The 26512-nt window shown below is 50.1% G+C and overlaps 1 protein-coding gene across 2 annotated transcripts; it reads left to right on the forward strand.

Moving 5' to 3' along the window:
* Positions 1-3472: 3472 nt before the first annotated feature.
* Rgs14 (regulator of G protein signaling 14) lies at positions 3473-18733 on the forward strand. 2 transcript variants are annotated; one of them, XM_021180855.2, is made up of 16 exons: positions 3473-3520; positions 3721-3936; positions 12025-12046; positions 12237-12415; positions 12719-12811; positions 12893-13036; positions 13322-13465; positions 13599-13710; positions 14022-14134; positions 14926-15129; positions 16898-16974; positions 17171-17297; positions 17388-17469; positions 17578-17624; positions 17706-17820; positions 18048-18733. In XM_021180855.2, the coding sequence occupies exons 2-16, from the start codon at positions 3892-3894 to the stop codon at positions 18185-18187; spliced, it is 1644 nt and encodes a 547-aa protein (XP_021036514.1). In that variant the 5' UTR covers positions 3473-3520; positions 3721-3891; the 3' UTR covers positions 18188-18733. The 2 variants fall into 2 exon arrangements, with proteins under 2 accessions (XP_021036514.1, XP_029340878.1); XM_029485018.1 differs by lacking the exon at positions 17578-17624 and having other exon boundaries at positions 18048-18135.
* The last annotated feature ends 7779 nt before the right edge of the window (positions 18734-26512 follow it).

Genomic DNA, 26512 nt, shown 5'->3' on the forward strand with positions numbered 1-26512 from the left:
GGCTGGCCTCGAACTCAGAAATCCACCTGCCTCTGCCTCCCAAGTGCTAGGATTAAAGGCGTGTACCACCACACCTGGCTCTGAAGGCTTCTTGTATGTTCATGGGCACCTCTTTCTTTAGGTTAGGGAAATTTTCTTCTATAATTTTACTGAAGATATTTACTGGCCCTTTAAGTTGGGAAGTCTTCGCTCTGTTCTATACCTATTATCCTTAGGTTTCATCTTCTCATTGTATCCTGGATTTCCTAATAATTTGTGGGTTAGGACCTTTTTCCTTTTTGTGTTTTTTTTTTTTTCACTGTTGTGTCAATGTTTTCTATGGAATCTTCTGCACCTGAGATTCTCTCTTCCATCTCTTGTATTTTGTTGCTGATGCTCCCATCTATGGTTCCTGATTTCTTCCTAGGATTTCTATCTTCAGAGTTGTCTCCCTTTGGGTTTTCTTCATTGTTTCTACTTCCCTTTTTAGATCCTGGATGGTTTTGTTCAATTCCATCACCTGTTTGATTGTGTTTTCCTATAATTCTTTAAGGGATTTTTGTGTTTCAAGGCAACTCTTATAAAAACAACATTTAGTTGGGGCTGGCTTACAGGTTCAGAGGTTCAGTCCATTATCAAGGCAGGAGCATGACAACATCCAGGCAGGCATGATGCAGGCTGGGCTGAGAGTTCTACATCTTCATCTGAAGGCTGCTAGCAGAACACTAACTTCCAGGCAGCTAGGGTGAGGGTCTTAAACCCACAGTGACACACCTACTCCAACAAGGCCACACCCTGAGCCAAGCACATACAAACCATCACAGGTATCAAATCCAGCGCTTGACACATCTCTACACAAGCCCAAGCTTCCTCTCTAGTTTCATGAACAATTTAGTAACCCAGACTGGCAATCTTGACAATCCTACTGCCTCAGCCTCCTGAGTGCTGGGATTGTAGGAATGAACTGCTGTAGATGAGCAGTTGTTTGTTTGTTTGAGACAAGGTCACTTGTAGCCTAACTAGCCTAAGTTGGCTATGTAACAAATACCCTCTATTGCTGTGATTACAGTCATGCATCATCATACTTTAGTTTTCTGCAGTGCTGGGGACCGAACCTAGGGCTTCATACATGTTAGGCAAGCACTCTACCAAATGAACTACACCCCCAGTCCATATGAGCCTCAATAAGATTATCTTTGCTACTCTTCAGCCCTTAACGCAACCCCAACCTTACACAATTCAAATTCCTCCCTGGGGTGAGGGGGGGGCAGGAGCAAAGTATCCAGAAAGAGGTAAATAAACTACAGTTGTGGTCGATGCTATATAACAGATGGACTCTGGTATGGACACTGGTCCCACATTCACTTCTGAGGGCTCTCTGAATCATCCAAAGCCGGCGATCCAGATTGATGGATGTCACGTCCCCATGCACAAGAGCATAGACCCTGCTTCTCTCCTCCTGTGGCTCCAAGATCCTCTAGGGTCTCACCATCTTCCATATCCAGCCAGGACACACATCCTTAGGCTATCAAGCCTGATGGTCTCTGCATTTTATCCCTGGGACCCAGGTAGTGAGAGGAGAGGACCAAGTCCTAAAAGTTAACCTCTGGCCTCTGGGCCACAGCATGATCATGTACCTATATACAGTAAGCTAATTAGGGAATAAACTCTTTCTTTCTTTCTTTCTTTCTTTCTTTCTTTCTTTCTTTCTTTCTTTCTTTCTTTCTTTCTTTCTTCCTTCTTTCCTTCTTTCTTTCTTTCTTTCTTTCTTTCTTTCTTTCAGATTTACTTATTTTATGCATATGAGTGCATCACCATTGTTGTCTTCAGACACACCAGAAGAGGGCATCAGACACCATTACTGATGGTTGTGAGCCACCATGTGGTTGCTAGGAATTGAACTCAGGATCCTCTGGAAGAGCAGTCAGTGCTCTTAACCACTGAGCCATCTCTCCAGCCCAGGAACAAACTTTTTCAAAGAATGCTTCCCTTTACACATATTGAAAGGCTAACCACTCATTTTATTAATATTCAGAAATGTTGGAGGTAGAACCTTTGGTCGGAAAGTATATCACGCAGGAGAGGGACCGGATATGATGAGACAAGTGTCCTTTATAAAACAGGACAGGACACAGTATGCTCCCTGACTCTCTGCTTTCTGACACGTGGGCACAGCAAAAAGATGGCCGTCTGCAAGCCATGACTCGTCAGAGCACAAGAGTGTCAGGGCTTGAGCCTGGACGTGCCACCTCTGGAATGGTGAGAACCGAGCATCTGTTGTCCCGGCCACCCAGCTCATGGCATTTTTTTTTTTTTTGATTTATTTATTTATTATATGTAAGTACACTGTAGCTGTCTTCAGACACTCCAGAAGAGGGCGCCAGATCTCCTTACGGATGGTTGTTAGCCACCATGTGGTTGCTGGGATTTGAACTCTGGACCTTTGGAAGAGCAGTCGGGTGCTCTTACCCACTGAGCCATCTCACCAGCCCCCGGCATTTTTTTTTTCTTAATAATTTAAAAACTATTTTTATGTATGACCGTTTTGCCTGCCTGGGTGTCTGTGTACCACCTGCATACCTGGTACCCTCAGAGGCCAGAAGAGGGCATCCGGTCCTCTTGTGAGCCACCATGTGGTGACTAGGAATGGACCTCTGGAAGAGTAGCCAGTGCTCTATCCACTGAGCCATCTCTATAGCCTGGTTTGTTTTCCTTTGTTTGTTTGTTTGTTGACCTGGTATCATTATGTAGTCCTGGCTGATATGTAAATGAGGCTGGCCTTGCACTCAAAGAGCTCCACCTGCTTTTTGGACATGGTATTTTTCTTATAGAGTCTGAGCTAAGACAATTCTGCACAGAGGTGGGCTTTCTACTGAGTATGGCTTATTTACCTCTTTGGTATGGATATACCCAATCCATTCTCCTACCCTTCAGTGCATGTGTGCATACCCAGCCCCTGGGATGTCTGACTATACATAGGCATGCCTATCAAATGCACCCATCCAAGGCACTATACACTATCTATCTTATTTTGTTTACATTTAGATATAGATACAGACATAGTATAGATCCAGATTGAGTTTCTTGTAACTAAGTTTGACCTCAAACTATGTTATTCTTGCCTCTGCCTCACAAGGGCTGGCATTACATACATGTGCTACCCTGCCCAGCTTTGAGTGTGTACATCTGAAGATTCAGGTGCCCTCGTGACACAGCATGCCCACATGCATGGTCACACAGGTGATGTGATTACCTCTTTGCTCACCTGGCCATCAGATGACAGCCTAGGGACAGTAGTCTCCGCATGCAAACTGCCTGAGCTAGGGTTGTTAAGCATGTATAAGCCTGGGACATAGAAGGTAAATGAGTAGTGAACAATGCACTTTTGTGGATGCCTAGGACTCGGAACACATGCCCCATGTCCATGGAACACCGCATCCCCCCCCCCCACCAGACTGCCTGCTCCACAAGTGTCTAGTTGTATGAGCATGCACTTCAGTATGCTGACACATCCTTGGAGCCTTCAGACTGAACACTCCAGGTACCTCGCTGGGCAAAAGGAGGCTCCTGCTGGCTGTTGATGCTTGCATGGGGTGCAACCGAGGGTGCGTTGGCGGCATGTGTGTGTGCATGAACGTGCGTGTGTGTGTGTGTGTGTGTGTGTGTGTGTCTGTGTATGAGAGTAGGAAGAGACATTCGCTCTCTTAGACCTTGCTTCTTTCTGTGGTTTGGTTTCTATAGAGACACTTCCTGTGGCAGAGAAAAGAGGTAGTGAGCTGGTGTTTCAGGATGTAAGGGCCCGGAGGAGCAGAGCTCTCTCTCTCCACTGCCTGCTTGCCACCCCAAGAGAGTGCTTCCGAGATCCTTGTGGTGGGTGGCCCCCCGTGGAGGGGACCTGTGCTCAACGACGGTATGCCAGGGAAGCCCAAGCACTTGGGTGTCCCCAACGGGCGCATGGTGAGTGTGGGCTCTGAGCCAAAGCCACAAGGAGGGGGGTGGGCACACCCAGGGTGGAGTCCAGGAGGCACACCCGGCAGGGTTGCAGAGGAGCAGGCTGGAGAAGTTGGGTACAGACAGCTGCTGGCACTGGGACCTGGTGCTGTCACCCTAGGACCCTTCCAGATGCCCTGCTAGGAGTCTGGTGCAACCCCAGGGATTAGTCCAGAACACAGCAGGTGTAGGTCTCTGGTTCCACATGCAGGTTGGACTTGCTGCTCCCTCATCCGCTCCTGGGATTGCTGAAGCTGCTTAGAGAGTAGCCTGGAGATCCAGTGGCCACTCCTAAAACTTCCCAAGCCCTATGTCTCTGGCCCTCAGCCCTCCTCTCTTCACCTCACGCTCTAAGTGCCCAAGATAAGGTTTTAAGAGCAGCCCTTGCTGGATCACTACATCAACCTGCTCCAGAGGCAGCCTGCCAGAACTAGTGCTCTTTGGGCAGCCCAGGACGGATCAGTTAGGGCAGGACGGGAAGATCAGCTCTGTCTGTTCTATTCCTAGCTTCCAGGAAAGGTGTGTGTGTGTGTGTGTGTGTGTGTGTGTGTGTGTGTGTCTGTGTGTGTGTGTGCAACTTAGTATAGGATGCCCTGCTTGCAGCCCTAACCCATTAGACCTTCTCCAGGCTGTTTAACTCCTGACTAGAGTTGTCTCTAAGTTTCTGGCTCTTCTTTCATTCACCAAATGGGACAGGCTGTGTTGAGCCTCCCCTTTCTCCTTAGGGACCTGGCTCACCTAGCAGGATCACTAAGTCCAGGGGGACCAAACAGTGTCCTGGCAGCCTCTATCTTAAGGCCCCAGCCTGGAACCATGGGAGAAAGCCAGTGGGTTCAGAATCACCCGGGATCCAGAGAGACCGAGGATCCAGTCTTAGCTCTGCTGTCTTTTTCCAAGAAAGATCCTGTCCTGTTTCGTCATCTGTACAATGAAATAGAAACGGATCAATGTCCTGTTTGCTGAGTGCCATAATGAATATGAGACACTTGAGCATTGTAAAGGCCATGGAAGGGTTATCCCGATAGCCCCTGTACTCTCATCCAGATAGCCCCTGTACTTTCATCCCCTCTTTAAGAATCTTCTATCTCATTAAACAGTTCCCACCTCTGCCTTCCAGTTCCCAAGGTTAGTTCTCATGTTTTGTCGAGAAGCCCTTTGCTGACAGCCCCATGCTGTTTGGGTGGAAGGGGGACTAATTCCAAAAGTTGGCTCAGCCCCCACCCTACTTCCTCTGTCACCAACCCAACTTAGAAAGTCCTTGGAGAGCCCACCCCCCTTGCACCCACGCTGGGTGGGCATGGCACTTGGCTTGCTCCTCTCTAGGTGACTTGGCCACAGGGTCAAGGAGAAATAGCCCAGGCCCTCCCCCAAAGAGTAGATGGATTGATGCTTCTGGGACAGAACCCAGAACCACACGCCAGCTGAGAAGGCTGGAGATAGACCCAGCTTGTCCTTCCTGTGTCAGCTGGTGGCTTCTCTATCCAAGTCATTCAGAATAAAGAGGACAGTACAAGCTGAGTCCTGCCAAGCCCACAGCTGCCCTAGAACCTCGTGGCAATTGTCCCATATGTTTATTTCTGTCCTGTTTGGATCCGTTTTGAATCCTCTGTATGATCCCTGAAACCTCATGGTTCACAGATGTCCACTTGCTGGACAATGGGCAGCTTTGTGAGGCCATACTTGGCTGGGGCAGAGATGGGAAGACAGGCATTGGCAACAATGGTGTAGATGTGAACGGAGAGGGGCCTGTGGGCAAGGTGTCCGGCTGTTATCTCACAGGGGAGGCTCGGAGGAACAAAACCAATATGCTGTCGAGCAGAAGGGTCACCATTTGCACACACCCGCTGAGTCCCCCCCAGCACTGCCCTGCTTTGGTTACTTCCCATCCCCCACCATTCCTTGCTGAGGCGCTGTCAATCATGAGCCTCATCCTTCTGGCAGTCAGCTGTCACTTAGAGAGGCTCCTAACCCCTCCCAGAGAAATCGTCTCTCGGTACCAGCTGTCACTTGGCTTGTGCATTCACTCAGGGGCTCCTCTGGGTCGTCCCACCCTGAGCCCTTAAGACCCAGGTCCCAGTCCCCAGTTAGCACCAGTCAGCGAGGCATGACAGACATGAGTGAAGAGTACTGAAACACACTTCTGGTTTGGAAGAGCTGTAGGTCATGAGTGGAGAAAGGCTGATAAGAGGCTGGTAAGGAAAACCATCTTCTCCATTAACATCTAATGCTGTAGAAGATGGTCTTTAAAACACATACAAGCTACAGGGGCAGTGGTCCGGGGGGATACTTGCACATAGGAAAATGTACAGAGGTGGTGGAGGGCTATGCCCCAAGGGAGTCTGTGAGTTTAACTTTGGGTTAGTCATAGTTCTTTCTGGACACTCAGAGTTGGTCCCCCGACACACTCTGGCAAAGAGACCTATGAGTAGATCCATGTGCCTGCACGCTCCTGGTGTCCAACTCAGGGTCAGGGATGGCAGTGTGGGGGTACATTATAGAAGGGCATGTGGTGGAGAAAGCTCTACAGAGCTGGCTCAGGCTGAAGTGATCCGGTACCTAGGGTTGTATAGACATCCCCAGAGTGAAACAAGACCACAGGTCACATGCTCACTTCTGGGAAGGCACCCAGCACGTGGGTGACAAATCTGGAATAAAGTTTTGGTTTGAGGAAGAGTCGAGATAAGGGAGAGAGATAGCCTGATAGTAGATTGTTCTCTCCTTGAGATCTGAATCCTCTAGGGCATTCCTGGGCCTCGCCTCCATTGACTTCACCCATTTGTGCCCAAGGGCTACAAGCCCTGGACCTCCAAGCTCTCCTGTCTATAAGGGAAGTGACAAGGCTGGGCGTGGTGACATGTGCCCTTAATACCGATGCTCTGAAGGCAGAGGCAGGTGGAGCCACTGGAGATTAGAGGCCAGCCAGGGCTACAGAGGGGGTGCCAGGCCAACCAGGGCTACAGAGGGAGATCCTGTTTCAAATACGTGTATGGAAGCAGCATAGAGAAACATGGTAAAATCTTCAGATTCATCACTGACAGGCAAGCTTGGCATCTAATAGTATCTCTGCCCCCTTTCAACTCTATAACTTGTCTGGGCTTCAGGTTCCTTGCCTGTAAAGCAGGGTCATTGATTTCGGCTGCAGGAGACAGAGATGTTGAAGGTGGAGTAAAAAGGTAGAATACATGTGGCCTGTAACACAGCTGGATCAGGAAACTCGAGGTGGCCTCCCCAGTGTCCTCAGGTACCAGAAGTCCCCTTGGAGCCACTTCCTAAGAATAAAGCGTGACAAACTAAAGCCAGAGCCCAGTATGGGTTGGGACTGTCACCGGCCACCACACCCTTCCTCATCCTTTCTTCCCCTTTTCCTTCATTCACTCAGCAAGGCTCCTCGAGCAGAGGTGAGAATCAGGGTCACCACTGAACCTCACTTCTCCTTGCCTTGTAGCCTGTGTAAGTCATAGCTGTGGCTCTAGACCCCACTTTGCCATAGATGGTGCTCTGACTAAGGTTGCCCTCTTTAGCCTCCCAGCAGCCCCCAGAGGCTGGGAATCGGAACCTAGCACTCCCCTGGGAGAAATGGGCTCAAGTAAAACCAGCTATTTCAGATTCCCAAATGACTGAGCAGGAATCAGGCTCCTTTTCCCCCGGCTCGAGATTCCTATCCCTCTTCCAGTTCTGTCCCAGTTCCATTTTCAACAAAAGAAGCTGGAACAAAGAACCTGGTGCCTGGGCCAGCATCTTAGTCAAGACTGCTTAAGCATAGGGTCATAGAGGGCGCCCCTGGAGCAGGGATTTCAGATAGACTCCCTTCCCAACAAGACCTCCCCTCCAGGAGCTACCTACCAGGGATGAGGGGCTCAGGGGTGAGTAGGTATAAAGGGAATGGTGAAGACCAGCATTTGGGGACAACTGATGATGGATAGGAATCCAGGAGCAGTGCCAGGAGGCTACAGAAGCAGGTACCCAGGTAGAGGAAACAGCAAAACAGGAAGCAGGGGGGTGGGGAAAAATAGAAGTTTGATAAAGTGTAGGGTGGAGGCGAGGAGGAGGCAAATGATGATGGAGGGGTGGTGCATTAGTCAGGTACAGGTAGGGGTGTAGCTGTAACTTGGCAACAGCAATCCTACTGAGGCAGGCAAGGAATTGAATCCAGGGTGGAACAGTGGGGAGGGAAGGGCCCAGAGAAAACCTGAAGCCAGCCCTACTGAAGAACATAGTTAATTAAAGATAATATAGAAATAAATCTGAAAGCCAAACAAAATCCTAGTGCGGCTGGCTTCAATTCCAGTGCCTTTGGCTGTCAAGGACTCCTGCCCAGAGCGAGCTACCTACAAAGGCCAGGCTGACTTGGGATGGGAGGCCAGCTTTATAAAGCCTAAGGATCCTTGAAGAGAGTCCTGCACTGAGATGGGGAACTGCACCAGAAAGCTTGGGGCACCACAGCTCAGGCTCTGAAGCTAGGAGCACAGCTGCAGCTCTGGAGCAGCTGGGGTTGGGGGAAGGCAGCAGTGGGGTGCAGGCAGGTGTTGGGGAAGAAAATAGCAGGCTGCCTAGGGACCTCAGGCATTGTGAAGACCTCCTACCCTAGGAATCAGGACTTGCTTCCCTCGGCTGAGAGAAGTGAAGACCTTGGAGGGGAGAGGCTGTAATGATGAGGAACATCTGGAGGAGTGCGAGACTCAGTGTGGGGAGGGGGGCGGGCTCCCAGAGCGTGATGTGCTGGGAGCTAGTCCTACACCCAGCTCAGGCAATTGCAAACTTTTTCTCTTGCTCAACCCCCGTGCAAGGTTGTAAAACAAGAAAAAGGCAGAGCTAGGATCTGAATCTTTATCTTGCGAGTTCAGACAATTGTGCCCTTTGTCCTCTGCCACGGTAATAAACCCAAACACCTAGTGGCATTGGCCATGGGTATTGATGCAGCAACAGCATCTGGAATGTTCTAGAACATTTACTAGACACCACAAAGTGTTTCTGAACGTCCTCTGTGTGTTTAACTCACTGGAGCGAAGCAGTCCTTTTCAGGATCATTGTTTGCCCAACTTTTAGAGAGGACAGACTAAAGTAAAAAGCATGCCTGGGTCCTTCCCAGGGTCACAGAGCCCAAAATTTAAAGTCACACAATCTAGGCATTGATTGCTTCCCATTGCCTCCCAAACAACCAAAACCCAAAAACCAACCAAACAAACAAACATAGATGTATCTGACTGGCCCCAGAATCCCTTGAGGGGAATGAGAATACCCTGTAGGGGCGGCCACTGGCTGCTCAGGGCCGGCCAAGGATTCGACTCTGAGAAGATGCTCACAATACTTTTCACATCACTCCTAAAGAGGAGAGAGAGAAATGGAACCTGTGGGAATCTCTTCATTTTTAAACATACGAGACCCCTTTAAACTTATTTTTCCCCCTGAAGGCCAAATAATATCCTACAGTATCCCGCAGGCCAGCCCTGACTCCCACATGACCCAGGTGCTCCGAGGGTAGGAGTGGAGAGTGGAGAGCAGGGAAGGGGAGGCTTTCTCATGCTTGCTTCCAGTGGGATGGAAAGAAGGGACATGACGGTAGTTTCTATGACAGGACCTAGCAAAATGTAGGAGGTAAGGAGAGTGGAGGTGCAGGTATCTAAATGATGGAAGGAAGACAGGATACAGGGAAGCTGTTTCAGGACGTTTACAGTGGGGACAGAGGAGTGTCTATTTGAGACTGGATAAGTTTGAATGGCCTATGGGGTATCTGGAGACAGGTATTGGCCAGAAGCCAGCTGAGTTTGGTTGGGGCTAGATGTTAGAGGGGCACAAAGGACCCAGAATAGAAAGATCCAGGAAAGGGGACAGCCCACCCTGTGTGGGCAGGGGTCTACAGCGGAACAGGGAAGCTTCTTGGGAGGCAGGAAAGGAACCAAGAGAAACTATTGCAAGAACGCCTTCAAGGTGATGGTGAGGAGTTCTGTTTCACCAATGACTCGGGTTCTTAGAGAAGGCAGGGTTAGTATAGTATATTGTAGCAGAGAATGAATGGACTTGGTGTGAATGACAGTGATACTCACACTGAGGCCCCTGGACCAGCAACGGAGTGACCCAGAAGCCTGTTAGAAATGGAGAGCCTTCGCCTGCCTGGTTGGGGGCTGTGTCCTGTGCTGACTCCTGCAACACATCAACTTGGTTCACAGCCATCCTCAGCTGCCCTGTAGCATCTGCTGGGGCTTTTCGGGCTTCTCTGAGTGCAGTGAGCCTGGGTGTATGTCCACATGTCCTGAAATCACCCGTCATTATAAAATTAATATCCAAAAGGTTTTCAAATCAAATTTCAACTACTTCTTCTTCTTCTTCTTCTTCTTCTTCTTCTTCTTCTTCTTCTTCTTCTTCTTCTTCTTCTTCTTCTTCTCCTTCTCCTTCTCCTTCTCCTTCTCCTTCTCCTTCTCCTTCTCCTCCTCCTCCTCCTCCTCCTCCTCCTTCTTCTTCTTCTTCTTCTTCCTCTCTCTCTCTCTCTCTTTGTAAAATTATTAAATACTTTACAAACTAAAAATGAGCGCTGGCCAAGTAGAGTCTGTACCTCACAGTGGGATTTTGATGGTAGCTCTTGAGTACCCGTGGACACACACACACACACACACTGTACAGGTGTATAACAGGTGTAATGGAGTCAGGTGACAGGTTATATTGACTCAGTCACAGACCCCATATGAACGTTGAGGGGCTGGGAGTTTTTTCCCTCAAGTTGCCTGTGAATGTTTATTTCCTGGAAAGCCTTTGAAGTTTGAAAACTGCTTTTAGATATTTGCATAGCAGCCAAAGTCAACATGTGCTGGCCTCTGGCTCTCCCTGTAAGTAGTCCAGGAAACCAGCTGGTGGATGGTTACACTCAACCCCTGCCTCTTTGTTTTTAAGGAAAGGGACGCTGGCTGTCTTTGTTAATATATAAGCAATTTCAATTAAAGAGTGAAAGTCCAGGTGTGGAGGCATGAAATCTGTTTGTGTGCCTAAACTTTAGAATTGTGATATCTAAGGTGTGCCTATGTACATAAGAAATTCAGAAATCTGTCTTAGAATTGTCATTTAAGACACACACAGTAATGTATGATAATATTTTACAAAAAGTAGTTTATTCTGTGAAAAAAAATTCCAGCATATTAAAAACTCCATCATTGGTTATATTAGTTACAAAGACTATCACTGAGCAGTCTTACAAATTAATCTCAAGTTTTCCTTTATAAATATTTTCAATGAACAAAATGCTATTGCCTTATTAAAAAAAGAAAAAAGAAAAAGAAAGAAAGAGAGAGAGAGAGAGAGAGCCTCGAGTCCCATTCTGGATCTACTGAACCTGGACGTCAGGAGGGTCCTCCTGGTCACTCTATCAAAGTCTGATGGGCTCTGTTCTGTGCCACAAAAACCAGTATCCCATGCCGTGTCCACGGTAGGGTGGGATGAGCATTCCACAGAGAAACAGTTCAATGAGGTCACTAGCTACAGAAACATCTCTCCTCCCTCAAACACAAGATTGGCATAGCAAGTGAGCTGCTGTGTCCAAATCCTTACAGACGGTATCCACTGGAAGACGCACGTCTGAAGTCCAAGCATACCTGGGCTTACCTTGCAGGGACTGAAAGAGAAAGAAGGGAACCAGGAGCCACTAGAAAGAACCCCGAGTAAGTCCCAGCACACAGTGGTTGCCACATGATGGAAAGGGACCAGGGCAACCTGAACAAAACCCTAGGCAATAATGGCTATCTGGAGGCAGTCAGCCATACTCTCTAGGGAGAAAATACAGTCCCAGCTCACTGGAGATCTGCCCAGTGTGGCTCCTTAAAACTCATTATAGGAGCCCGGCGTGGTGGCGCATACCTTTAATCTCAGCACTCAGGAGGCAGAGGCAAGTGGATTTCTGAGTTTGAGGCCAGCCTGATCTACAAAGTGAGTTCCAGGACAGCCAGGGCTACACAGAGAAACCCTGCCTCTAAAAAACAAAACAAAAACCAAAAACAAAACAACAACAAAACAACTTGTTATAGGGCTTATAGGGCTCTACTCTGATCTTCTACCTTGGGTCTCTCCTAGGTTCTGGCTGTCTCAGATGGAGGTGAGTGACAGATTTGTGGATGAGGGAGCAAGGGAGGGAGCCACAGGGAGGTGGAACTGTGTGGGCACTCCCATCCACTTGTTGATCTCTCAGGTAATCATACCTGCAGAGTAGATGCCTGCCTGCAAGGGGGATTGGGCCCCACCTGAGGAAGCAAAAGGCTCACCCTAACTTATCCATCTCTCTGCAGAACTGACCAGCACTGCAGGTTCCCAGGCCCAGGGTGAGGGCAGAGGCAGCTCTCTCAGCATCCACAGCCTCCCCAGTGGCCCCAGCAGCCCCTTCTCCACCGAGGAGCAGCCTGTGGCCAGCTGGGCCCAGTCCTTTGAGCGGCTGCTGCAAGACCCACGGGGTCTGGCTTACTTCACTGTAAGCCCTGGGGTAGGGTGGAATGGGGGAGGGCGGGTGCCACTGCAGGAAGGGGGTTCAGGTTGGCCAGAGTGCTGCTTCTCTCTGTGGTCCCTGTCTTTGGCATCCTTTCCTTCATCACCAAGCTGGGAACTCTCCTTTCTTGTCCTCATCTCTGTTTCTTATTTTCTTCCGGTACCCCAGAGCTGGCACCATCTGTCTGTCTTGTCTGGTCTCTTGGCCTCCATGTCTGTCCCAGTCTTTGAACGCGTCCCTCAACCAGTCTGTGTCTGAAGGCCTTCCTTCCCCTTCTCCTCATGTCAGGAGTTCCTGAAGAAGGAATTCAGCGCAGAGAACGTAACTTTCTGGAAAGCCTGCGAACGTTTCCAGCAGATCCCAGCCAGTGACACCAAGCAGGTGCAGAGAAAGATGGGACAGATGGGTAGGGACTAGGGCCTGGGGCATACCCCCTGACCTCTTCTGGTCCCTCATCCCTAGCTAGCTCAGGAGGCCCACAACATCTACCACGAGTTCCTGTCCAGCCAGGCGCTGAGCCCAGTGAACATCGACCGGCAGGCCTGGCTTAGTGAGGAGGTGCTGGCCCAGCCCCGGCCAGATATGTTTCGAGCACAGCAGCTTCAGGTGAGGGGACCAAAGGGAACGAAGACTCAACAGGCCCAGACTCAGGGGCGGAATCCAAGTCAAAAGGGAAGGGGCAAATGCCTTGAAGGGCGGAGTCAAGAGTAGGGGCGGGTCTCAGACGCCAGGTAAATGACAGGTTTTGGGGAGGCAGGGATTGGGGTTTCCCTGCTTGAACTGCCTAGGGTGGGACCTGGGACAGGAGAAATGCAGGCAGAACCCAACATCCAGCCCTCCACTGTCCTCTCCTGGTATACCAATCACCACTCAAACTCGCTGGCCAAGCAGATCTTCAATTTGATGAAGTTCGACAGCTATGCGCGCTTCGTCAAATCCCCGCTGTACCAAGAGTGCCTGCTGGCGGAGGCCGAGGGACGCCCCCTGCGGGAACCTGGCTCCTCACACCTCGGGAGCCCGGACACAGCGAGGAAGGTGCGGACAGGGGTGGCAGGGGACGGGATGGGACAAAGGCTGCGGACAGTCTCAGGAAGGGTCTTCCTCAGACCTAGATCCGTGTTGGGGGCTGGGGCGCTGCTCCGCACTAGAGTCGTCCCTGTGTCTCCAGAAGCCAAAGCTGAAGCCTGGGAAGTCACTGCCGCTGGGCGTGGAAGAGTTGGGGCAGCTGCCACTCGCTGAGGGCCCTTGTGGCCGCCCTCTCCGCAAGTCCTTTCGTAGAGGTGAGACCAGGCGCTGGCCCTAGAATGATGCCGCCAGGAAATTTGGGCTAATTTTGGGACCGCCCTTTTCTTCCTATCTGACCCAGTCTGCAATAAGGCAAAACCCAAATCCCAAAACGTAGGCTCTTGAGACCACCTAGTTTCTCAAGGAGATTGTGCTCCCGTGAAGTTGGCTACACGGAGACACACCCAGGGACCCACACACTTTAAGTCCTGGAAGGATGGCTCCAAACAAGGCCCATCCAAAGGGAGGGCCTAGTCAGCGGGATGGTGAGAGAAAGAAAGTCTCTTCATGGCTGACTTTCCCTTAGAGATGACAGGTGGAGCCATGAATTCGGCCCTGCGACGAGAGTCTCAAGGGTCCCTGAATTCTTCTGCCAGTCTGGACCTGGGTTTCCTTGCCTTTGTGAGCAGCAAATCTGAGGTGAGCCGGCCTTTGAGAGACGCTTTCTTCATGGGTTCCAGCATTCACAGTGGACAGCTACACTTCCACTCATAGCTTGCTCCACAAAGCCATCCCCTCACACACACACCCTTTCTCTCTGTGCCAGATAGAGTGGTCTCTGTATATACCATGGATGCACATGCTCATCTGGGAGAAGTGTGTGTGCGAGTGTATTTGTGTGTTGACTCTGTGTGTGTGTGCGTGTGTGTGTGTGTGTGTATGTGTGTGTGTGTGCGTGCGTGGGGGGTCTCGGGGTATCCTGTATGTGTGTGGTTAGTTAGGGGACCTATCTTTGAGTGTCCAATGTTTTTTGTTTGTTTGTTGATTTGGTTGGGTTTTGGGAGGTGGCAGGGAGCGTTGATTTGTTTGTTTGGTTTTTTATTTTGTTTTTTGTTTTTGTTTTTTTTGAGACAGGTTTTTTTTTTAATTGGATATTTTCTTTATTTACATTTCAAATGTTATCCCCTTTCCCAGTACCTCCATCCCACCCCTAGTTTTTAGTTTTTTGAACTAGGATTTCTCTGGGTAGCCCTGTCTGTCCTGGAACTCACTCTGTAGTCCAGGCATGCTTTGAACTCAGAGATCTGTCCACTTCTGCTTCCAAGGACTAGGATCAAAGGCATGTGCCACCATGCCTGGTGGAGTGTCTGCACATTTGAGTGGACGTGTGTTTGCGGAGCAAGACATGTCTTTACCTGCTTCCAAGTGGACATGCCTGTGTCCCAGCATGCCCTCACGTACAGCCTCTGCCCATTCTTGCCTACAACCAGAGTCACCGGAAGAGCCTTGGAAGTGGAGAGAGCGAGAGCGAAAGTCGGCCGGGGAAGTATTGCTGCGTGTATCTACCTGATGGCACGGCCTCCTTGGCCCTGGCTCGACCTGGCCTCACCATCCGAGACATGCTGGCAGGCATCTGTGAGAAGAGAGGCCTCTCTCTGCCTGACATTAAGGTCTACCTGGTGGGCAATGAACAGGTGCGAGCACGGACTCCCCAGCTCTTGTCTCCTTTCTGATCATGACCTGGTTCTTTTCCTAATCCTCTGCGCCCCTATTTCTAAGTCCATTCTCTATCACCTACCCCTTCCTACCTTGTTTATATACCTATTCCTTCTGTGTCCAAGTCTGCGGGGGTTCCAGTACCAACCCCTCATTCATTCTCAGACACTCATCCATATCCCACAAGAATCCCACGCACACACAAACCCACCCCGCCATCCTGGTTCCCAGCTTTCCCCATCATCCTTCTCTGATGGCTTCCAGGAGGTAAAGCTAGGGTCCTCCACCCCTGCCCCCACACTTCACACTGCCATCCTCACAGGCCCCACCCCTGAGGTTGCCACTGGGTGATTCCCTCACCTCTGCCATCAGAAGTATCCACTGAACCTAATCCCCGAGTGTGAATGAGCATGGAGCTTGTAAGGTCCAGGGAAAATCATGCAAGGGGGTGCCACCATGTAAGGGGCCCCCAAGGGGTGCCACCATGTAAGGGGCCCCCCAGGGGGGTGCCACCATGTAAGGGGCCCCCAGGGGAGCAATGCTGCTCCAGGGGAAGTGACAGGAAGTCATTCAAGCCCCAAGAGGCAGCCAAGGTCTATGAGGAGAACTGGCTGGGAGGCTGGGTTTTGCTAAGCCCAGGCTGCAGGTAAGCCAGGCAGGAGGCAATTACAAGTGACAGCTCTGGAGATTCCCTTCCAGGGAAGGTGGTGCGTCTGGCCAGAAGGCTTGGAGAACTGTAGCTAAGGGGAACTGTAAGGAGAGGACATTCCTGGCAGAGGGTGGGGGGAGGAGGTGTCTGCAGGACAGGCTTAGGGAGCTGGGGTGTGGGGGTGTTAGGGCAGCAATGGGAGGCGCTCTGCCCACTTTCTCAGACCACCGGAACAGCTGCCAACAGCCCAGATGGGTTTCTGTGCCTGCTAAATATAATTCCACCACCCACCTCCCACCTGTGCCTGTGGCTCAGCACAGCCTACTGTCTGGGAGAGTCTCCACGCTCCCTTTTAAGCACCCCCCCTTTCTATGCTGGTACAGACCGTAGTAGGCTTGTCTGTATACCTACTATGTGTCGGGACTATACCAAATGCTTTACATCTTTCTGGTCTGATGTGCGCATTGTGGGTGGGGCTGACCTAGGCATGAAGGAGGCAAGAGACAAAGTCAAGTGGCTAACAAAGGCCAGTGCTGAGGGGAAGTGTATGCAGACGGTCTGCTTGAGTTTCCCATACCTGAAGGAAGGGCACACACTCTGTGAACCAGGACCCACGCTTCATCCTTTTTAAGAATCCCCAGTAACTTGCATGCCCACATCCCTGTATTTCCCTGAACCATATTCTTTCCCAACTTCATCTAGCATTCCCAAGCATCTTCTGCTCGTTTCTTTCTTCTTCATTCTTTTCAACAGGGTCTTACCACGTAACCCTGGCTGTCCCGAAACTTGCTATGTAGCCCAGGCTGGCCTTAAACTCCATCAGCCTCTTCCTCCTAAGTGCTGGTGATAAAGGCATATACGCCCATGCCACCATGCCCAGAGCATCTTCCATTCTTAGGATCCCTTAGCTTTGGTCTGATTAGGCTTAAACCCTACTGGTTCTTACCCCATCTGCCTCTTCCACCTTCTGTTATTCATGGGCTGGTCCTTCTGACCTTTAGGGTACCTGTGGCCATAGGAGGAAATGAAGGTGGTATCCTCAGGGGGTGGTTTGGGGTGGAGGGAGGGGATTCTTAGACCCTGCCTGGCATCTGCAGAAAGCCCTGGTCCTGGATCAGGATTGCACCGTGCTGGCAGATCAGGAAGTGCGACTGGAAAACAGGATCACCTTCCAGTGAGTGCCCTACCCTAAATCTCAGTCTACTGGTCCCCAAATCTCAGATCTCATTCTGGGCAAGGAGCTCTGCCCCTAGGCTAAAGCCCCACCCCTAAACTGTTGCACTCTCCCATTTAGCTTTGTCCCCTCTGGACTTATTTGGGGGAAAGGGGCCTGGGTCTCTGTCAGTCTGCAGCTCTAGGGTCCCGTGCAGGCTGGAGTTGGTCGGCCTGGAGCGAGTGGTCCGGATCTCAGCTAAGCCCACCAAGCGTCTGCAAGAGGCGCTGCAGCCCATCCTGGCTAAGCATGGCCTGAGCCTGGATCAGGTGGTACTGCACAGGGTAAGTGATGGAGCTGGAGGTCAAGAAAGAGCCAGAGCAGTAGGGAAGGTTTGGTGGTCAAGCCCTCAAGTTGATAACATCTTTCTGTAGCCAGGAGAGATGCAGTCCATGGATTTGGAGACTCCAGTGAGCTCAGTGGCCTCACAGACACTGGTTTTGGACACTCCTCCAGGTAAGTGATGTTTATACCCTGGGACTTGGTTCCCCAGTGTGCCTCTGGCACAGGAGGAGGGGCTTCTGAGAGGAAGGTCAAACCCAACAGTGGTGCTGTCCGTTATAGATGCAAAGATGAGTGAAGCCAGAAGCATATCCCCCTGCCGCAGTCAGGTAACTGAGAGCCTTGGGGTCTCCTTTCCTTCTCTCTGCTTCTCCCCTCCTAGTTGTGCCCCTGACCCCACTTTCTTGCAGGGATGCCTCCCAAGAACCCAGACCAAGGACAGTCACCTTCCCCCATCGTCCTCCAGTTTGCTGGTAGAAGATGCCAGTAGTTCTACTGGGAACCGGCAGACCTGCGACATTGAAGGTACCCTGTGAGGACAATGGGAGTTATGGGATGAGAGAAGTGGGTTGAGGATCATGGAGGGTGGCATCAGAGAGGCCTGAGCTAAGGCTGGGGCTAAAGACCATAAACCCTGGAGTATAGTGATAGTCTGGAGTCAGGAAGCTGTCGTCATAGCAGGCAGCAGAATGGTGAAGCATTGGTGTAGGTGCTTTGGCCGTATGGGCCCCTGACTCTGTGGCTCCCTCCAGGCCTGGTGGAGCTGCTGAATCGGGTGCAGAGCAGCGGGGCCCACGACCAGAGAGGACTTCTTCGCAAAGAGGACCTGGTCCTTCCAGAATTTCTGCAGCTTCCTTCCCAAAGACCAGGCTCTCGGGAGGCTCCACCATAGACTGTATCAACTATTTGGCCCAGGGAGGGCCCTTCAGACTCCACCACCCACCCAGTCCTCTGGCACCTGTGTAACAATCCAGGCTATCTGCATGGTGCCTGGGCAAACCAAGCATGCCACGGGTCTGCGCTGCATGCCCTGTCTGTACCATGAGTGTCTTTGGCTCCTTTCTGCTATGGGCAGGCCCCAGAAAGGGCCAGGAGGGGGCAGCTAACTGTTCTCTCATAGGTTTGCCTACCCATTCCTCCCAGTAGGCCATCAAGAGGAGGTGGGCCTAGTTCCTTGGCGTAAGCATAGTGAACATGAAGGGGTGACTTTGGCAGTGCCAGCCTCCTAAACTTGTTCTAGGCTTTAGCAGGGGGCAGGAAGGAGGGGCTGGCCCCTCCTTAAAGAGTTAATATAAGTAAGACCTGGGTGTGATAGTGAGCAACCCCTCCCTCCATGCACAGACTCTACTGTACATATGGATTTTATGGTTGGCTTGGGGCAGCTGGGTTTGTCCTGGATATATGGTACTGTTATATAATAATAATTATTATTATTATTCAGCCATGAGGTGTGTTTCTTGTATGCCACTCTCACTACCCCACTGCCTCTGTGTCAGGCCAGGAAGTTCTGGGGAGCCTTAGTGTATACCTCCTGACTTCCTGTTTTCAGAATCTCTCTTCTCAAGGCATAGGCTAGAGAAGACAGGGAGGATTGGGCGGGGGGAGGGGGGGAGCGTGCAGAATGGAATGGAGAGGAGAGGGTATGAGCCTCTCGCCACCACCTCTGCGCCTTTGCCATCACCCAGCTGCTCCACAGTAAACGTGGGACATGAATGTATCCTTTTTGTTGCTGTTCTGTTTCTGTCAGGGATACAATGTTATCTCCATGTACACTACGGAGGGCTCCTTAGGCGGCATGGAAAGCTCCTGGATGGAACTAGGCTGGGCTGTGTATTCTTTTCCTCTTCTGCTTTGGCTGGTAGGTAGCCCATCTCTAGGTTCAGCCTGGTAAGGCAGGGAGGGAAGGAAGGAGGACTTTTCAGAAAGTCTCAGCCTCCAGGAGAGAAGCCCAACCTGTTCCCACCTAGGGCAGTAAGTGTGAAGGAAGCTACATGGCTTGAGGGGTAGGGCAGAGCCATGCATGCAGGTGAATTTGTGCTGGTCCCTCCTCCAGGACCTCTCCTACTCTCCCTGTTCATCTGACTGGCTCCTTGTTATCTCTAATATCTGTGGGCTAGAGCAGCAGGGTTTGCTGACCCACCCTGCCTTCCACTGGGGGTTTCAGTCATCTGGTAACTAGCCCCTCAGTTTATCTGACTGTTTAATGGGCTCCTAGGCTTCTAGGGTGAGCTCTGGGGTGAGCTGATGACGTAGGACTGGCCAGCCACATATTCCGTTCCACGTGGGCAGAGTTTGGCTCAGAGGTTGTTGTCGAAAGCTACTCTGATAAGAATCCTAATCCCCCGGGACTGGAGAGGTGGCTCAGTGGTTAAGAGCACTGACCCCTCTCACAGAGGGGCCTGAGGTTGATTCTCAGCACCCACCTTGGCAGCTAACAACCAACATCCTCTTGTGGCCTTCATAAAGACTTCATAAATACATGCATAGTACCCAGACATACATGCAGGCAAAACACCCAGACACATAAAATAAAAAATAAGTGAATCATTTTATCTTAATCCCAATTCTATTGGCTTATCTTCTACCACCTTCTGAGCATCTGCACAAAGGCCTTTGCACAGAAAGCAACACAGGAAAGCAGGATTGAGGTGGTTGCCATCCTGTCACTTCACCCATGCCTGAAGTGGCCACTTCCTGACTTTTACCTTAGGCAAGCCAGTAAGTTCTTCCTGGGAGCGTGAGGTTGTTACAGTGAGGTGGGTTTCTAAAACCCACAACTACAAGAACTCTGCTTCCCTGACCAGCTTGGTAGGCAGGAATAGGCTCAAGGAAGCATGGGGGAACAAGAGGCATTGAGGGACTGTGTAGTGCTAGGGTATGCGTGTGGTGTTAGGAGTGGAGGAGGGAGAGAAACTGCTGTTGCTAAAATAGCTTCCCTGGGAAAGATGTAAACAGCATCCACCATCCTCCTAAAGTCCCAACAAGAACAAAGAACAATTCCCCAAAATTCCCCCAGGAACGTGGGTCATTTAATCATCCACACAGGGAAGTTAGCACCCTGAAGGAACAATGGTATCTTGGTTAGGGTTTTATTGTTTTGATCAGACACCATGACCACAGCAAGTCTTATAAGGACAACATTTAACTGGGGCTGGCTTACAGGTTCAGAAGTTCAGTCCATTATCATCTATATATGCATCTATATATGCATGGCAGCATCCAGGCAGACATGGGGCTGGAGGAGCCGAGAATTCTAATCTTCATCCAAAGGCAGACCAGAGAAGACTGGCTTCCAGGCAGGCCATGCCCACGGTGACACACTTCCTCCATCAAGGCCACACCTCCTAATAGTGCCACTCCCTGGTCCAAGCATATTCAAACCACCACAGATGGCTTAACCATGGCTGTGTAGATGGAGACTCAAACCTCTCATGCTATAAGCACCTTTGTCTTCTAGCTTCTCCCCTAGAGCCACACAGTCAGGAAAGAATTCCATACATCTAGTTGGAGGGGTGACCGGAAACTCAGTTGAGAGCCCCCATGACCTCCCTTGGCCCTCCTGTGAGGAAAGTAAGCAACCAGTAGGCCCAGCCATAACATTTTCCAAGCAGGCTTAGCAGAACTCCTGAAGACACTGGCTGTTTGGCTCACAGGACAGTCTTGAATGACAATCCTCATTCGACAATCTTTATCTTTTCCCTATCAGCCACAGAACTTTGCTCCAATTTCCTTGGACATACAGGAAAAGACTCTGACATTTGCTCCAGAGAGAGAGCAGGGTGAGATGGGCAGTCTCCCCAAAGCTGGTGGACCCTACAGGCCAAGTTTCCCTGCGAGAAAACCCTGAGTCTTCGCAATGATACATTGTACACTTTGGGCCGGGTAAAAGCTGAAGGAGCCAGGAGAACAGCTCTTCTCCTGCTGGGGGAAGCTTAAACTTGCTGAGGTCCCTGGTTAGCTACCTTTGTATCTTTTTTTTTTTTTTTTTAATCTAAACAACCTGATGGAGGATAAAAGCTAGACTGCGTGGATTGTTGAGGGCAGACTGCCACTGAGACTTCACTAATGCTCAGGATGCTGGATGCAGAGGCATGGTCCCAGGAGGACTGTGTGGTATCAATGCCTATTGAGGAGCCATGGCTGTCTTAGGGGAGGGCATATTGACATGACTGTCCAGTTCTGGAGGCAAGTCAGGAGTTTCTGTTAAAAACCAGAAGTAGGGCTATAAAGATGTCTCAGCAGTTAAGAGCCTTCACAGTGCAGTTCTGAAAATCAGAGTTCTAATCTCAGCATCCATGTACCAACCTGGGCATTCTGCGCATGCCTGTGAGGCCAGTGCCGACTGAGGTAGAGACAAGAGGACCACTGGGGCTTTCAGAATAAATGTGAGTCCCAAGTTCTGAGAGAGACCATGCCTTCAAGGAATAGGCAGAAGATGGTGGATGAGGACCCACAAGGCCCTGTTGTGGTCTCTATATGTGTGCACAGATGCACATGCACAGAGATAGAGACACACACAGAGAAACACACACAGGCACACACACACACACAGATACACACAGAGAAACACACACAGACACATACAGAGACAGACACACACACACACACACAAACATTCTTTTTTTTTCCCCCCGAGACAGGGTTTCTCTGTGTAGCCCTGGCTGTCCTGGAACTCTCTCTGTAGCCCAGGCTGGCCTGGAACTCAGAAATCAACCTGCCTCTGCCTCCCGAGTGCTGGGATTAAAGGCGTGTGCAACTAATGCCCAGCTGTCAATAAATACATCTTTAAAAAATAAAATACAAATAAAAATAAAAAAGCAGTACCACTAGAGACTCACTCAGTCTGTTGAGAAGGTTGGCCATCCCTATAGCACCATTTATGATACAAACCTGAAACAATCAAAAGTGGCTAGGGTGTTGGGATAGAAAAACCCACTGTGACATGGCCATGCTCCACTGTGCCACATAGTGTCTGACATGATACCTGTCTTTGTCTACTTTCTGTTGCTATAACTGAATAACACACACTGGACAATTTATAAGGAATAAAGGTTTACCGGCGAAGGGTGTAGCTCAGTGGTTAAACATATGCTTAGCATCCTTGAGGCCCTGTTCTTGAGGTCTCTGTCACCAGAAATAAAATAAAATAAAATAAAATAAAATAAAATAAAATAAAAATAGAAGTTCATTTATCTCACAGTTCAGGAATGTGGGACAGGAATGTGGGACCTCTGTGGTGGTTTGAATATGCTTGGCCCAGGGAGTGGCATTATTAGAAAGTGTGGCCCTATTGGAGTAGGTCTGTCACTGTGGGTGTGGGCTTTATGACCCACATCCTAGCTGCCTGGAAGTCAGTCTTCTCCTAGCAGCCTTCAGATGAAGATGTAGAACTCTCAGCTCCTCCTGCACCATGCCTGCCTGAACACTGCCATGTTCCTGCGTTGATAATGGACTGAACCTCTGAACCTGTAAGCCAGCCCTGATTAAATGCTGTCCTTATAAGCGTTGCCTTGGTCATGGTATCTGTTCATAGCAGTAAAACCCTAACTAAGACAACATCCCAGAGCATGGTGCTGGCACCTGGAGAGCTCCTTCTTGGCAAACTGTAACGTGGTAGGGGACATGCACATTGAGACGAGACAACAAACTAGCAAAGCAATGCTTGGTAACAAAGTCACTCCCCAATCACCCATCAATCCACACATTGACCGATCCATTCATGACAGCGGGTCCTTTGGAATCCAATCAATTCTCCCCATATCCTGCCTCTTAGATGTGGCTCTTACCTGTAATTCCAGCACTGGGAGGCTGAGGTGGGTGAGACAGTGAGTTCAGGCAGCCTGGACTATATAACGATTTCCAGGCAAGCCTGGGCTACAGAGTAAGGTGTGTGTGTGTGTGTGTGTGAGAGAGAGAGAGAGAGAGAGAGAGAGAGAGAGAGAGAGAGAGAATCTGTAAAATCCACCCTTCAGCACTGCTTCACAGAGGGCATTCACAAATTCCCATTATAAGCATTCCGAAGCCATACTGGTATCTGTATATATTTTGTCTTTTTTTTTTTTTTTTTCCAGAGCTGAGGACCGAACCCAGGGCCTTGCGCTTGCTAGGCAAGCGCTCTACCACTGAGCTAAATCCCCAACCCCGGTATCTGTATATAAAAACACACAAGACACTAGCAAATGTACAGAAAGGAGAGAATGTTCGAGAAGTATAAAACTGATAAAGAAGATCGAGAAAGGTACCAGCATTATCCCAGGGTTAGGAAGAGTAGTCAAAGGTCTTCAGCTTAGGTTTAATTTTCTTACAGATACAATTTTAAATAATTTAATTGCTATAAAGAACTCCCCAAGAATCCATCTTTATTTCTGCTGGACAGCCATTCTTGGTAGAATTTAATACTTATTTGGAGACTTGAGAGCATCCTCACTCTTGGCCCATTTGGTTGGCTCATATGCCCTTCTACCGTCATCCCCTCTGCTCTTTCCTTATCAGATAACCTTGGTGACTTTTCTTTGGGGAGAAATGAGCAAGTCCCTATTTATCCCAGATGGGGTACCAACAACAGACCAATAAAATGATTCCACTCAAGTCTAACTTCCTGACCAGTGAATTTAATGTTGTTTTTACAGGAGCATGTGTGTAACTTAAGCAGAGCATTCCCGCCAACCATTATGAAGTATTTAAATACTCTGACAAGAGGAGGGGCCTCAGCGTTCCTCACGGGCTCTCTGGGGAGCTCCTTGTGGGCTGCCATATCAGCTGTCTTGTGTGGGCAGCTTCAGTTGTTCTGGTTTGGAGGTGCACGGCATCCTGCAGGGCCCAGTGCCATAAGAGCTGGTGTGAGGTACTCCCACTGGTGAGAGGTGCTCCTGCTGGTGTGAGGTGCTCCTTTCTCCTTCCTCCCAGCTGCTTCACTCCAAGAATCCCTCAAGGTCTTAGGCCTTCACCAGCCTAACCTGGCCTCATCTTCAGGAAGAGGACGCCACACCTATAGCTTCCTCCCCTACCAACTCATTAATCCATGGACTATATTTCACAGCCACTGACACACACTGATTCAAAGGTGGGCAGGGAAGATGGGACAGAGCTGTCCACCTGCCCCCCAACAGAAGGGAAGCTATGACGGGTATACAGAATGAAGGAAGAGAATATATACTATTTCTTTAAACCAGTTTTGCATCCTGACAATACCCTCCCAGCTTTCCTAAAGATGCCCGGGGACCCTGAGCCTGTGCTCCAAGCCTTTGCCAGACAATTTTGCTGTTTCTTATTCTTTCTCCGTCTGCAACAGTCTACTGCTGGGGGAAGGTGTGCCACCACTCGGTGACCTTAGTTCTAGACCCGTGCCAGGGCTGGTGGAGGCACAGACTGCTCACCTGGAGCTCTTGCTGAAGATATGCAGACACAGCAGTGGACTCTGCTCCCTGGAACGTCCACCCTTCCCCCCAGCAATGAGCACAAGGTGCACCCTGTGTGTGTGTGTGGGGGGGGTCTGCTGGTCAAGTGACTCTGGCTTCTGAAGGTGCAGAAGCTGGAGGTCATTTTTACAGGGAGATGAAGGGCCCGATGAGGGGAACGCATGTAGTTGGTGCCACCGAAGCAGATGCAAACCATGTATCAACTGTACACTCCGCAGGAGGGTGTGCATCATGAATGTTTCCAGTAGATCAGGCTTGTGAGAATGGTAGGGTCTGGACAGGGGCTGCTCTGTGGCCATTGTAGCATGTCTCAAGAAACTGGCTAGCAGGGAAGAGAAGAGCCAGAGGGAGAGAGGAAGAATGGCATAGAACCTACTATGGTGCTGGTTCTTGCTCAGAGCCGTCCAGCAAAGATGTGTGGGCAGGGATAACCTTATCCGTCAGGAGCCACAACACTTCTCTATTCCTGAAGGAACTAGAACTCAGTCTAAAAAAGCCTGTAGCCAGCCGAGTGTGGTGGCGCACTCCTTTAATCCCAGCACTCGGGAGGCAGAGGCAGGCGGGTTTCTGAGTTTGAGGCCAGCCTGGTCTACAAAGTGAGTTCCAGGATAGCCAGGGCTACACAGAGAAACCCTGTCTCGAAAAAACAAAAAACAAAACAAAACAAAACAAGCCTGTAGCCTGTAGAACAGAACCAGAACTGAGTAACCAGAACCCAGAACATGGATCCAAGCACCTAGAATCAGAACCTGAAATCTAGCATACAAAGCCTGAAACTATCAGTGCCAAGGCCAGACTATCAGAACTACCACTCAGTGGGGCAGACTTGCAGCCCAGAGTCCAGGTTAGAATGTGGAACCGAGAACCTGGGACTGCCTCAGGCAGCAAGGGCCTCACAGCCTTACCCTTTGGCCAGAACCCTGAGACCAGCGATGGTCAGGGGTGGAGCCACAAGAGGAGGGAAGTGCAAAGAAGAGGTAGTTTCTGAAGAAAACAACAAACCACACACACACGCACACGCACACACACACACACACACACACACACACACACACCAATACCCTCAAAGCAGTCTCAGCTATTTTGACCAGACTTTGGCCTTGCCCATAAATGAGTGACCAGTGCCTGGGCTCACAAGATTAATAATTACACAGAGTGCTTATTCTCTATATTGGGTTGGGCCATCATCAGGTCACAGAAAGGTTTGTCTTTTCCATCTGCTCTAGGCTGGAGCTGGGCAGCTCAGGATGAAATCCAGGCTCTCCAAACTGGGAGAGGTGTCCTATGTCTTTAATCCCAGCCCCCAGGAGGCAGAGACAGGCTGGTCTCTGTGAGTTTCAGGCTAGTCTGGTCTGCAGAGCGAGTTCTAGGCCAAAGGCTATGTAGTGAGACTCTGTCTCAGATAGATAGATAGATAGATAGATAGATAGATAGATAGATAGATAGATAGATAGATAGATAGGTTCTTCAAAGGTGGACTATGTCAGGAGACCAGGAGAGGGACCACTTTGTGCCCATAAAAGGTGGTGGCAGAATGTGGCCCATTGTATCTGCCAGCTTGCTGCTGAGACCACATCCCTCACAGCAGTCTGATGCTGGGAAGAAACAGTTGCCACTGTCTCCCATGTCCAGCACTGTGCTGACCCACAGTGAGGCTTATGGATTTAAGTTAACACGCTTGTGAGAGAAGCCAGGAGCCCTGACAATCCTGACAGACATCTCTGTGTGATCACAGGGCTTAGTCAATCCAGGTTGAGTGGCTCCAGCTTCGCAACCCTGGCACTCAGGAGGTAGAAGAA

This window comes from Mus caroli, chromosome 13, assembly GCF_900094665.2.
Source record: "Mus caroli chromosome 13, CAROLI_EIJ_v1.1, whole genome shotgun sequence".
In the NCBI taxonomy this organism is placed as follows: Eukaryota; Metazoa; Chordata; class Mammalia; order Rodentia; family Muridae; genus Mus; species Mus caroli.

Bases quoted from the DNA above. Each gene is read 5' to 3' on its own strand.
- Rgs14 (XM_021180855.2), top strand. From the start codon at position 3,892: ATGCCAGGGAAGCCCAAGCACTTGGGTGTCCCCAACGGGCGCATG. The intron at 12,416-12,718 runs GTAAGCCCTGGG...TCCTCATGTCAG, and splicing joins GGGGTCTGGCTTACTTCACT to GAGTTCCTGAAGAAGGAATT. The intron at 16,975-17,170 runs GTGAGTGCCCTA...GGTCCCGTGCAG, and splicing joins GAAAACAGGATCACCTTCCA to GCTGGAGTTGGTCGGCCTGG.